Genomic DNA, 13,133 nt, shown 5'->3' with positions numbered 1-13,133 from the left:
TTCCCAGTCATGCAAAGTCATACTGTTGCATTTATTTATTCATTTAATTTTTTAATAGTAAAGTAAATATACATTTTTGCTCACTTATATCCTCCCTCTTTGATGACGAGTGTTATATGATTGGGATTGAGACCCTTTCGTTATACTTTTGCAAGTTGAAAGTGCAATAATATATATATTGTTTTAAAAGAAAAACCATCACAAATTAAGAAAACTTTTCAACCAATGAAATTTTGAGATTTGTGTCCCAGAAAACTTTTATTATTATTTTTCAGTTAATGGGAAAATTTTTATTAGTATGAAGCAGAACTAGAAATTGATTATATGTTCTCTTGTACCAAAATATGAAAAAAAATTCAGATTTATATTTCCAAAAAGTAGTAAGAAAATCTTTGTTTTGGGTTAATATTTCTTAATTGACTCGTGAAATGCATGCAAGAACGTCGGATCATGAAAAGTAATAGTTGCAAATGGGAACTAGACTGGTCAATTCAACAAGTAGTAGAGACTGGGCTTCAAAAAAGCTGATATGTGACATTATAAATTAATTATTCCAAAGAAAAATAAAGTGTCTTTTTTCCCTTTAAGTCAGTTGGCCTTTTGCTTTGGTTAAATGTAGGGCTATTGGCCATGAAGTCTATACTAAGACCGAATAAATAAATATTAAATTAATGTGAAAAAAGAAAAAAAAAAAAAAAAATGTAGTCCTCAAAATTAAGTCACACAATTCTTATAAATAATTGTTGCTCTTATGTTTCTTCCGATACTATTCTTACAGTCGGCACATATGCTATTATTTTGTACGATGTAGATTAATTTTGTCATTTTCACACTTCCGCTTTATCACTACCTCTTCGCTGCCCCCACCCTCTCTATCAGTGTTTTAACTAAAAATATTTACTACAAGGGCAAAGTAATGCACCAAGCCTTGCTTGTTATTATTCCTGTACAAAACTAAACAGAAGAACAAAAAAGTCTATAAAGAAGCCACAGAGGATTAGAAATAACTCAAAATTTTAAATTATATAACGATCTTCTAGAAATTAGATGTATCACAAAGTTTTATGAACATTACTTTGTTACTCCTATTATTTAATTGGATGGTGTGGGTATATAAACCCTTTTTTAGAACACATTTATAAAAAGTTTGATATGAACTTTTAATTTGTATTTGTATTATTTGCCTATAAATTATGTATAATTTTGAATTTGCCCACACTAAAATTATGAAAAAAAATTAATATTTAAATTTGTCCCTACTGATATTTTTGCATATGACCTAAACTCCTCTCTTATTTTATATTTGGTTTTTGTATGTATAGATTTTAAAAATTCAAAACTGCTCCCTTTAATTGTTTTTTATACTTCTATTTTGTATATATAGAACTTTATATATTCTAAAATTGTCCCATACTTCTAATTTTTACTTCAATTTTCAATTCTCCTTCTCTCTCATCATTGGACACTCCATATCTCCATCTTTAATCCTCCGTTTTCCTATGCTACACGGCCTTCTTTCAGCTATTTTTTTTATTCAAGAAAAAAGAAAAAAAAAAAACCTAAAAAAAATTTGTCTACTTCTCTTTAGACTGTTTTAATGTATATGATACATGAAAATCATGAATATACACTAGTTATAAAAAGGTGAAGACTCGTAATATAAAGCGCACAATTCCTTATTTATTTTATTTAACTTTACAAAATTTAATTTTTGATTGGAGAACCTACCTAAAAATAGTTCATGTTTTTAATACAAAAATAAGTTTCACTCGTTAAATTTTAAATTATTTCAAGCAGGGGTTTTAATTAAATTGGCTTATTAGAAAAATTTTAATAGTATACACTAAAAGAATAAATTACACTAACTTTCTTTGTCATAATTATAAGGACCTCCCATATGGTTTGTTAAATTACTCTGATCTAAATAAATCATAATAGTTGCCCCATATCGACTTCCATGGATGAGAGTGATGAGAGTTTTGTGCCAAATCGAGCTCTCTATATCTATTTTTGGCAACCTGTACTACTCGTCGGACTGGACTGAAGCTCGCCGGAGTGAGGGCTGTATTTCACGAGAAACAATATATGGTTGAATGAAGCTCATGGGTGCCACAGGTTTGGTCACTGTGGCTTTTTGGTTTGAATGCTCAGTTGAGTCTTCAAGAAGATTTAGCAAGCTTTTTCGGTTTGGGTCTCTTGAGCAGGTCTATGTAACAATGGTTATATTGGTAGGGATGAAGTATTTTGGTAATTCTTTCAAAATTTCCTTAATGAAAACATTAGTAAAATTCATCATTGACTCGCATTGGCTATAAGAGAAGAGAGTTCCGTGTAAGTTAGATCCTTCTCAAAAGAGGTTCGAGGAATTTCTCAAATCATAAAAAAAAAATTTATAATTATGACAAATCATAAGAAAGTCCTGTAATTTATGTATACAAAAATAAGATATATCCTAACTATAATACAAACACACATTTAAATTTGTTTTATTTGGCATAGTTGTGTTACTTCAATGCACACAACTTTTTTCTTCAATTTTGTATGAATATCTCACTTAATATAAAAAAATCATCAAGAACAATTGTAAATGTTATAAATAAAAATATTATCAATCAATATATATATATATATATATATATAGATGTATATTTTAATTTATTACTTTGTTTTGAAAAATATCTTTAATTTTTGTTTCTTTAAAAAATGTCCTCTTTGAAATAGTCAAAAAGAAAAAGACAAAGAAATAGATAAACATATCCTTGGTCATTGCACGTTATGCTTTCGTCAAAAAGATTTAAAGAAAGCTTCACACACTTGTGAGACCATGCAAGTGTTCACACGTATGAGTTAGTTAAAGATTTAAAGATAGCTTCACACAAGGTGTCCTTTACAAGTGAGACCTTGCAAGTGTTCACACGTATTATTTAGGCAACCCCACAAGAACTTTCGAACGTTGTTTGGTTGATTATATGCTGTGCTTGATTTCTTTTCACCATCTTATATAAATCCCGCTAACCCATCCATCCTTGTAATTTGCTATACACACACAACTCCATTAATACATAGTAATTTACCATGGAGAAGACTAATTGCTTCCTCTTGTCCATCTCCTTACTGGTAAACTGTTTCATGGTTTGCTTGTCTAGCTCCATCACAAACTTAACCACCGACCAATTTTCTCTTCTTGCCTTCAAAACTCTAATCACTTATGACCCTCAACATGTATTGGCAAGTAATTGGTCCTCCACTACCTCAGTTTGCAATTGGATTGGTGTCTCTTGTGGTCTCACCCACGTGAGGGTCACGGCCTTGAATGTCTCTCATTTTGGTCTCCAAGGCACTATCGCTCCACATCTTGGAAATCTCTCATTTCTAGTATCACTTGATATCCGCGATAACAATTTCAATGGAAATATACCCAAGGAGTTGGCTCGTTTGCATCGACTCAAAGAAATCCATTTGCAAAACAACAAGCTCACAAGTGCAATACCATCTACCATCTTCAACATTTCTTCTTTGAGAAGAATTGATTTCACAAACAATAGTTTGTCTGGAAGGTTGCCAATAGATATGTGCAACAATCTTCCTAAACTTGAAGGACTCTATCTTTCTCGGAATCGGCTTCATGGACAAATTTCATCCACTTTATACAAATGTAGGGAGCTTCAATATTTGTCATTGTCATTCAATGGCTTTGATGGAAACATACCTAGAGAAATTGGCAAACTGACTATGCTCAAGGAGTTATATATTGGTAATAACAACTTGAAAGGTATGATTTACCTTCACATCTGACCCAAGAGTTTGTAGTTTTGATATATATATATATATATATACACACACACACACACACACACCTTCTATAGAAGGTGTTTCCCACACAAATTGTTTAACAATGTCATGCATAACACTAGGCCGATCAATAGGACTTGTAAGTTTCCTTATTTATTTTTGAGTTTGTTTTTCTTTTTGTTATATGTGAAGGGTATACTATAATTACTTGTGAGCATCAAAACAAGGAATTCAAGTCTCAGGATTGATTCCTCCTAATTGTAAACAATTTCTTATGGGTCAAGCCACAGATATAGTTACCTGATTTCGGAGGAGCTTGTACGGGTCCTGTGGATTAGTTAGGGAAAAGCCTTGGACATCCCAATTATCAAAAAAATTGTTTTTATTGCGTAATTATATTTTCATTACAAACATACTAGCACAACAATGGAGAAAATTATTTATATGTTCCTTCTAACTACTTTGCAGGTGTAATTCCTTTGGAGATGGGTAATCTTCCACATCTGGAAATATTGAGCTTTCAAAGTGGCTCTCTAACAGGCCCCATTCCATCTTTCATCTTCAACATTTCTTCTTTGAAAAGTATTGATTTCACAAATAATAGTCTGTCTGGAAGTTTGCCAGTCGATATGTGCATCCATCTTCCTAAACTTGAAGGACTCTATCTTTCTTGGAATCGGCTTCATGGACAAATTCCATCCAATTTATACAAATGCAGGGAGCTCCAATATTTGTCATTGTCATTCAATGGCCTTGATGGCAGCATACCTAGAGATATTGGCAAAGTGACTATGCTGAAGGAGTTATATCTTGGTAATAACAACTTGGAAGGTATGATTTTATGTGCACATCTGACCCAAGAGATTGTAGTTTTGATATATACCTTCTATTGAAAGTGTTTCCCTCGCTAATTGCTTAACCATATCATGTACAACACTAGATCGAATGGCAGGACTTGTAAGTTTCCTTCTTTACATTTTAGTTTGTTTTTGTTTTGTTATATGTAAAAGGGTGTTCTATAAGTATTCATATCACCAGGTCTCATGATTGATTCCTTCTAATTGCAAACAATTTTTTAGGGCCACGCCTATAGATATAGTCTAAGCTTTACCTGATCCCGGAAGAGCTTGTAGGGGTCCAATTATTGAAAAAAAAAATATTTGTTTCTGTTGCGTAATTATATATTCATTACAAACATATTAGTACAACAAGGGAGAAAATTATATACGTGTTCCTTTTTACTACTTTGCAGGTGTAATTCCTTTTGAGATGGGTAATCTTTTACGTCTGGAAATATTGAGCTTTCAAAATGGCACTCTAACAGGCCCCATTCCATCTTTCATCTTCAACATTTCTTCTTTGAAAAGTATTGATTTCACAAATAATAGTCTGTCTGGAAGTTTGCCGGTAGATATATGCATCCATCTTCCTAAACTTAAAGGACTCTATCTTTCTCGGAATCGGCTTCATGGACAAATTCCATCCAGTTTATACAAATGCAGGGAGCTCCAATATTTGTCATTGTCATTCAATGGCCTTAATGGCAGCATACCTAGAGATATTGGCAAAGTGACTATGCTCAAGGAGTTATATCTTGGTAATAACAACTTGGAAGGTATGATTTTATGTGCACATCTGACCCAAGAGTTTGTAGTTTTGATATATACCTTTTATTGAAGGTGTTTCCCTCGCTAACTGCTTAACCATATCATGCATAACACTAGATCGATTGATAGGACTTGTAAGTTTCCTTCTTTAATTTTTTTGTTTGTTTTTGTTTTGTTATAGGTAAAAGGGTGTTCTATAAGTATTCATATCATCATATCTCAAGATCGATTCCTCATAATTGCAAATAATTTTTTAGGGTCACACCTACAGATATAGTCCAAGCTTTACCCGAACCCGGAGAAGCTTGTAGGTGTCCTGTGAATTAATCGGGGAAAAGCCTTCGACATCCCAATTATTGAAAAAAAAAAAAAAATTTGTTTTAATTGCATAATTATATATTCATTACAAACATACTAGTACAACAAGGAAGAAAATTATATATGTGTTCCTTTAACTACTTTACAGGTGTAATTCCTTTGGAGATGGGTAATCTCACACGTCTGGAAATATTGGGCTTTCAAAATGGCACTCTAACAGGCCCCATTCCATCTTTCATCTTCAACATTTCTTCTTTGAAAAGTATTGGTTTCACAAATAATAGTTTGTCTGGAAGTTTGCCTATAGATATGTGCATCCATCTTCCTAAACTTGAAGGACTCTATCTTTCTCGGAATCAGCTTCATGGACAAATTCCATCCCATTTAAACAAATGCAGGAAGCTCCAATATTTGTCATTGTCATTCAATGACTTCAATGGCAGCATACCTAGAGAAATTGGCAACTTTACTATGCTCAATGAGTTATATCTTGGAATGAACAACTTGGAAGGTAATTTAAGTTCATATCTAACTAACAAGTAATTAGTCTTATATATATATATATAAATAAATAAATATATATATATATATATATATATATATATATATATATATATTTCGCGGAGAGGAAATTCCATAAGCAGAATGGAATGTTGATAAACTTGTATTGGAGTTTCTCTTGCTAGTTAATTTTTTAACCATATCATTCATAACACTAACAGGGTCCATCCCATCTTCAATCTTCAATACTTCTTCTCTGAGAATAATTGATTTCTCAAACAATCGTCTGTTTGGACGTTTGCCTTTCGATATCTGCAACCATCTTCCTAAACTTGGACGACTTAATCTCTCTTGGAATCAGCTTGAAGGGCATATTCCATCTAATTTATACAAATGCAAGGAGCTCCAAGATTTATCACTGTCAGACAATGGCTTTAATGGCAGCATACCTAGAGAAATTGGCAACCTGACTATACTCAAGGAGTTATATCTTGGTAGAAACAACTTGAAAGGTATGATTTTGAGTTCACATCTAATTAACTCAGGAGTTGGTAATCTTTATGTATACCTTTTGTAGATAAGAAAATCCAGAAGCAAAATAGAAATTAATAAACTTACATAGGAATTTCCTTTACTAGCTAATTATTAGCTTTATTTTTATTTTCAATTTAGTGCAAATGTGATGGTTTTGTTTTCATTTTTTATTTGATATTTAAAGGGTGTTCTAGTTTTAACTTTAAGCTTCAAAATAAGGTATTCATATCATCATAACTGGTACTCTTGTGTGAACAATTGTTATATGTGTTGCTTTTGACAACTTCGCAGGTGTAATTCCATCAGAGATTGGTAATCTTTAACATTTGAAAGTATTGAACTTAGTCAATAGCTCTCTAATAGGGTCCATCCCATCTACAATCTTCAACATATCTTTGCTAAGAATAATTGAACTCTCAAACAATAGTTTGTTTGGAAGTTTGCCGGTAGATATGTGCATCCATCTTCCTAAACTTGGAGTACTTTATCTTTCACGGAATAAGCTTCATGGGCAAATTCCATCCAATTTAGGCAAATGCAGGGATCTCCAATATCTATCATTATCGTTCAATGATTTCAATGGCAGCATACCTAGAGAAATTGGCAACTTGACTATGCTCAAGGAGTTATATCTTGGTAGAAATAATTTGAAAGGTATGGTTTTAATTACAAATCTAAGTCACAAGTTAGTAGTGTGTGTGTGTGTGTATATATATATATATATATATATATACTCTGTAGAAAAGAAATTCCATAAGCAGAATGGAAAATTGATAAACTTTCTTAGAAGATTCCCTTGTTAGCTAATTGGTCAACCATATCATTCAAACCACTAGCTAAATAAGTCTTGTAAGTTTCTTTTTTTTTTTTTCATGTGAGGATTTTGTTTTCATTTTTTTGTTATATGTAAAGGGTGTCCAAAATTTACCCGTGAGCATCAAAACAAGTTATTCATATGATTTAACTCGGTACTCTTGTGTGACCAATTGTTATTATTACACAATTATATATTAATTACAAGCATATTAGTATAACAAGGGAGAAAATTATATATGTGTTCCTTCTGACAACTATGCAGGTATAATTCCATCAGAGATAGGTAATCTTGAACGTTTGGAAGTAATGAACTTAATCGGCAGCTCTCTAACAGGGTCCATTCCATCTTCAATCTTCAACATTTCATCTTTGAGAATAATTAATTTCTCAAACAATACCCTGTCTGGAAGTTTGCCTGTAGACATGTGCAACCATCTTCCTAAACTTGCTAGACTCTATCTCTATTTGAATCAGATTCAAGGGCATATTCCATCAGATTTATACAAATGCCGGGAGCTCCAAGTTTTATCACTGTCATTCAATGGCTTTAATGGTGGCATACGTAAAGAAATTGCCAACCTAACCATGCTCAAGGAGTTATATCTTCGTGAAAACAACTTGAAAGGTATGGATTTAAGTTAATATCTAACTGTCGATTTAGTAGTTTTGATATATACTTTCTGTGAAGAGGAAATTCCATAAAAATAATAGAAAATTGGTGAACTTGTATAGGAGTTTCCCTTGCCAGCTAGATAATTGTTCAACCATATATCATGCATATCACTGGTTATATATAATTATATATATGCCCTGTAGGTTTCTTTTCTATTTTATTATTTTTTTCAATGAGTGTCTATGGGAAGATTTTATTTTATTTTATTTTTTGTTATATATAAAGGGTGCTCTAAATTTACTTGTGAGTATCAAAATTATGAGTTACACAGTGTGGAAGTGGTGTATGTGAAAAGTTTGATCTCAGACAGAAGACATCTCAGAAAAAAGACCTAGGGGTGTTGAATATGTTTAGTTTGATCTCAGAAAAAAGACCTAGGGGTGGTGAATAGGTTTAGTTTACACTTTAGAAAACTTTTAGATTTACATTATTTTTATTTTATTGAATTAAAGCTAACCAATCACAAAATAATAATAAAAAAATATTAGTAAAGTAAATAAAGTTAGAGATGACATCAGGAAATTTTTTATGTGGAAGAACCTCGGCAAGGAAAAAACTATGAAATCTAGTAGTCTCTCCCAAATCAATCCAATATCTCAAAGCAGTGTTGTACATACCTTGTTTGAGCCTCTCATCTACTCCACTTAACTAAGAACTAGTAGCTGAACGTCCCATACCGACTCCTACAACTCCTCATCAAGTTGTTGGGACTGCAGTCTTATTCCTCAATTCTTGCACAAGAGTTGCTTGTAGAGCCCTTTATCCCCTTTCGTAGTAAGTGGATCACTTTCCTTTTAATCACGAAGTTGAAAGGAAAAAGAAAATCCTGCGCTAATCGAACAAAATAATCCATAGATGTCTCGATAGTGTTGATCAAATAGAGAACATCTTCCTAACATCACTCATATGTATTTGTGCTCTCCAATAAAGAAAATCAATTTCGAAAATTGGTTGATTCTTTTGTCACAAAAATTCATTACAAAGCTCTAAGAATTAAAGATAAATATGTCTTTCTAATACGTGTAAAGCTGGAGAAAAGAAGACTTTTTATAGACAAGAGAGTCCAAATAAAAATAGAAAAAATGCGTTTTAAATTTTTATTGGACGTCCCTAGATTTTTGGTTGAAAAGGGAATAAAAAATAAAACCAAAAACATAGATATATTTGGTAGATAAGGGGTGGATTTTCTACTTTGAAACCATATAAAAGGACTAAACTATATGTATAATGACTCATAAATAACATATTTGGGAATAGTTTGATACAAGTATAATACAATGATAACTATAAATAGATATATGTAGTTATGCAAATTTGATTTTTTCCAATATTTGTGGTTAGTACTCTTTCACAATTCAATTATATTCATTTGATCCCTTCTATAAAAGGCTATCTTGATTTATACTCTCTCTGATTTAGACTTAAAGCTTGATTAATAATGCTAGGGTGTTCATGTTGTGAATGGCAGGTACTTTACCAGATGAGATTGGTAACCTTAATCTCCAGACACTTGATGTCTATGGAAACACCTTAACTGGCACCATTCCATTCAAAATATTCAATGTGTCAACAATGAAAATCCTTAACCTGGGATTTAATAACTTTTCTGGCAATCTTCCTTTGGACATGGGGTTTTGGCTTCCAAATCTTGAAGAGCTTTATCTAATCATGAACAAACTCAGCGGAACAATTCCGAGCTCTATCTCTAATGCTTCTAAGCTTACCATCATTAGCATGAGCATGAACTCATTCACTGGATCTATACCCAACACACTTGGTAGTTTAACACTCTTGTGGAAGCTCTTCCTTCATACAAATAGTTTGAAGGGGGAATCTTCTACTCCAGAGTTGAGAATTTTCTCTTCTTTAACAAATTGTAGACAATTGGAGGTCTTGCGCATATCATTAAATCCACTAAACGGCATACTTCCAATGTCTGTCGGGAATTTGTCTACTAGACTACTAGTGTTTGATGCATTTGGCTGCAAAATTAGGGGCAACATTCCCAGTGGAATCGGCAATTTGAGCAACTTGGTAATCCTACGATTAGGAAGCAACCATTTGACTGGACCAATTCCAAAATCACTAGAGAGATTACAAAATCTTGTACGTTTGCATCTTCAAAACAATGCATTGAAAGGATCCATCCCAGGTGACCTCTGTCGGTTGGGGAAATTGGGAGATTTGTCTGTGAGTGCTAATATGTTGTATGGACAGATTCCGACATGCTTGGGTGAGCTTAAATCTCTAAGATGGCTCTACCTTGACTCCAATAGATTAAGTTCCAAGGTACCGTCAAACTTGTGGAGCCTTGAAGACCTTTTGGGTCTTAACTTATCCTCAAACTTTCTAACTGGTGAGCTACCATTGTATGTCGGAAACTTGAAGGTCATAACCCTAATTGATTTGTCAAGGAATCAATTATCAGGTACAATCTCAAACACCATCGGAGGAGCTCAGTCGTTAGTTTCTCTCTCGTTGTCCCATAATAAAATACAAGGACCTATTCCTCGATCACTCGGCAACCTTGTAAGCTTGGAATTATTGGATCTATCTAGTAACAATTTGTCTGGAAAAATTCCCAAGTCCTTAGAGGAACTCAGGTATCTCGAATATTTGAATGTGTCTTTCAATAGACTGCAAGGAGAAATTCCTACTGGAGGACATTTTGCAAACTTTACAGCTCGGTCATTTTTGCATAATGATGCACTTTGTGGTGAACCCCGATTGCAAGTTCCCCCTTGTAAAACCAACAAGAATGGGCGATCAAGGTTGAAAATTGTACCCGTTTTGAAATTTATTTTACCCTCGATTGCATTAGCATTTCTTGTTATAGCCCTCATATTTTTGTTGAAAATATATCGAAAACAAGAGATCGAATTGCATACCGAGAAAGATATATCACCTTTTGCATGGAAAAAGGTTTCGTATCAGGAACTTTTACAAGCGACAAAAGCATTTGGTGAAACCAACCTAATAGGCATGGGAAGTTATGGTTCAGTATATAAAGGAACGCTTTTGGATGGGATGAATATCGTGGTGAAGGTATTCAATTTGCAACTAGAAGGAGCTTTCAAGAGTTTCGATGCCGAGTGCGAAGTAATGCGCAACATTCGTCATCGGAACCTAATTAAAATCATCAGCAGTTGCAGCAACATGGATTTCAAAGCCTTGATACTAGAGTACATGCCTAATGGGAGTCTCGAGGAGTGGTTGTATTCTCACAACTATTGTTTGGACATTCTACAACGGTTAAACATAATGATAGATGTTGCATTTGCATTAGAATATTTACATCATGATCATGCAACACCTATTATTCACTGTGATTTGAAACCGAGCAATGTCCTCCTTGATGAAGACATGGTTGCACGTGTTGCTGATTTCGGGATTGCAAAACTCTTAGGTGAAGGAGATCTAATGGTACAAACCATGACCTTGGCAACAATCGGGTATATGGCACCAGGTGATGTTTGTTAATTCAATTTTCAGCTTTTCCTATTTATTTTATGAACTTGTATAGTCCTTTTCCTTGATTATAATCTTTTTTCATTGTTTTTTTTTTCTAATTAATAATGTTGATGTGATGAATAGAGTATGGAATTGAAGGAAGAGTATCAACAAAATGTGATGTCTATAGCTATGGTATCTTGTTGATGGAAACATTTTCAAGGAAGAAGCCGACTGATGAAATGTTTGCCGGAGAGGTGAGCTTGAAGCGTTGGGTGAAAGAAGCATTAAAGGGTTCGATAATTGAAATTGTGGACACCAATATGATAAAAAGAGATGATGAAAATTTCTCTGCTAAGGTGGACTGTGCATCATCTATCTTTCGTTTGGCCATGGATTGTTCCAATGATTCAGCTAAGGAAAGGATCAATATGATTGATGCTTTGGCCACACTCAAGAAAATCAAAACCTCTTTTCTTGCAAATATTGGTACCACCTTGAAAGATGAAGCAATCAAGATTAACATGTATCATTTTTAGTAGTATTTTGTACTTTTCATATTTTTCTCTCTAATAATTTAGGTCCGCTTTGAAACAATTTTTCTTGAGAGAAATGATTTTGAAGATCATGTTATAGTCCGTGTGTTGTGAATAATTCAAAATTTGTCTCCTTAATTTAAACTCATTTCTGGATCAATCTTCTTCTTATTCATTCATCATGAGGCTACATCTCTCTACACTCACCCACTCTGTCCTCTCTCACCTACTCAAAGCATTTTTCGACCGGTTAGAATTCTCAGAACCTCAGTCTTTGACTCTTCAACAAGTGCAGCAGGTTCGCAAAAGTGCGACTTATCGTACTCCTCCAGAATCTGCAATCTAATATTGTTCGAGTCACGCTCTAACATATATGCCCAAATTATTCTCCATCTAAATCTGATGTGAGATAAGTTCCATCTAATGACCAACATAGATGTAACAGTATTTACCTACTAGAAGGTATGATAATTTTTTTTTTTTTAAGTTAAAGCGACTGCCCGCATATGCACATGCAATTTTGTCTTAGTGGGGATCGAACTTCAACTCTTCTTTAGAGAGGGAGATTATCATCTGGACCATTGGCTACTAGACATATTTACATAAATACGTACCTTGGAATTAGCATACTGCATACGCACAAATACATGTAGTTGTTACATTTATTGAATAGCTTTTATTTGACAAACCAAACTTTCATCATGGACTACATATTTTCCAGAGACTAATGAAAAGGAAAATATAATGATCACATTTCCAATCCACCAATGCCAATTAACTTGGTCAGTCCAAAAGTAATCGCGATGGCCATGCATCCTCCAATTAGCACCCTAGCACAGGACTTCACCATAGGAGTCCTCCCCAGCACAGCTCCAACCCCTCCAAATACCACCAATGCCAAGCTCC

The 13,133-nt window shown here is 33.5% G+C and overlaps 2 protein-coding genes across 2 annotated transcripts; both read left to right on the top strand.

Annotated features, from left to right (window-relative positions):
- The first annotated feature begins 3,075 nt into the window (after positions 1–3,075).
- On the top strand, positions 3,076–7,075 carry LOC132301496 (leucine-rich repeat receptor protein kinase EMS1-like). Its single transcript, XM_059798745.1, has 6 exons — positions 3,076–3,772; positions 4,261–4,623; positions 5,045–5,407; positions 5,866–6,228; positions 6,440–6,730; positions 7,044–7,075. The coding sequence occupies exons 1-6, from the start codon at positions 3,076–3,078 to the stop codon at positions 7,073–7,075; spliced, it is 2,109 nt and encodes a 702-aa protein (XP_059654728.1).
- Positions 7,076–7,742: 667 nt separating this feature from the next.
- LOC132300348 (receptor kinase-like protein Xa21) lies at positions 7,743–12,350 on the top strand. The gene is made up of 3 exons (XM_059797378.1): positions 7,743–8,193; positions 9,710–11,707; positions 11,836–12,350. Exons 1-3 carry the CDS (start codon positions 7,875–7,877, stop codon positions 12,228–12,230), a joined length of 2,712 nt encoding a protein of 903 aa, XP_059653361.1. The 5' UTR covers positions 7,743–7,874; the 3' UTR covers positions 12,231–12,350.
- Positions 12,351–13,133: the final 783 nt, after the last annotated feature.

This window comes from Cornus florida, unplaced genomic scaffold (assembly GCF_030987335.1).
Source record: "Cornus florida cultivar Cherokee Brave unplaced genomic scaffold, ASM3098733v1 CherokeeBrave_3.0.0_Hap2_Chr03, whole genome shotgun sequence".
Classification (NCBI taxonomy): Eukaryota; Viridiplantae; Streptophyta; class Magnoliopsida; order Cornales; family Cornaceae; genus Cornus; species Cornus florida.
The sequence above is the reverse complement of the archived record's forward strand: the minus strand, read 5'-3'. Positions and strand labels throughout refer to the sequence as shown.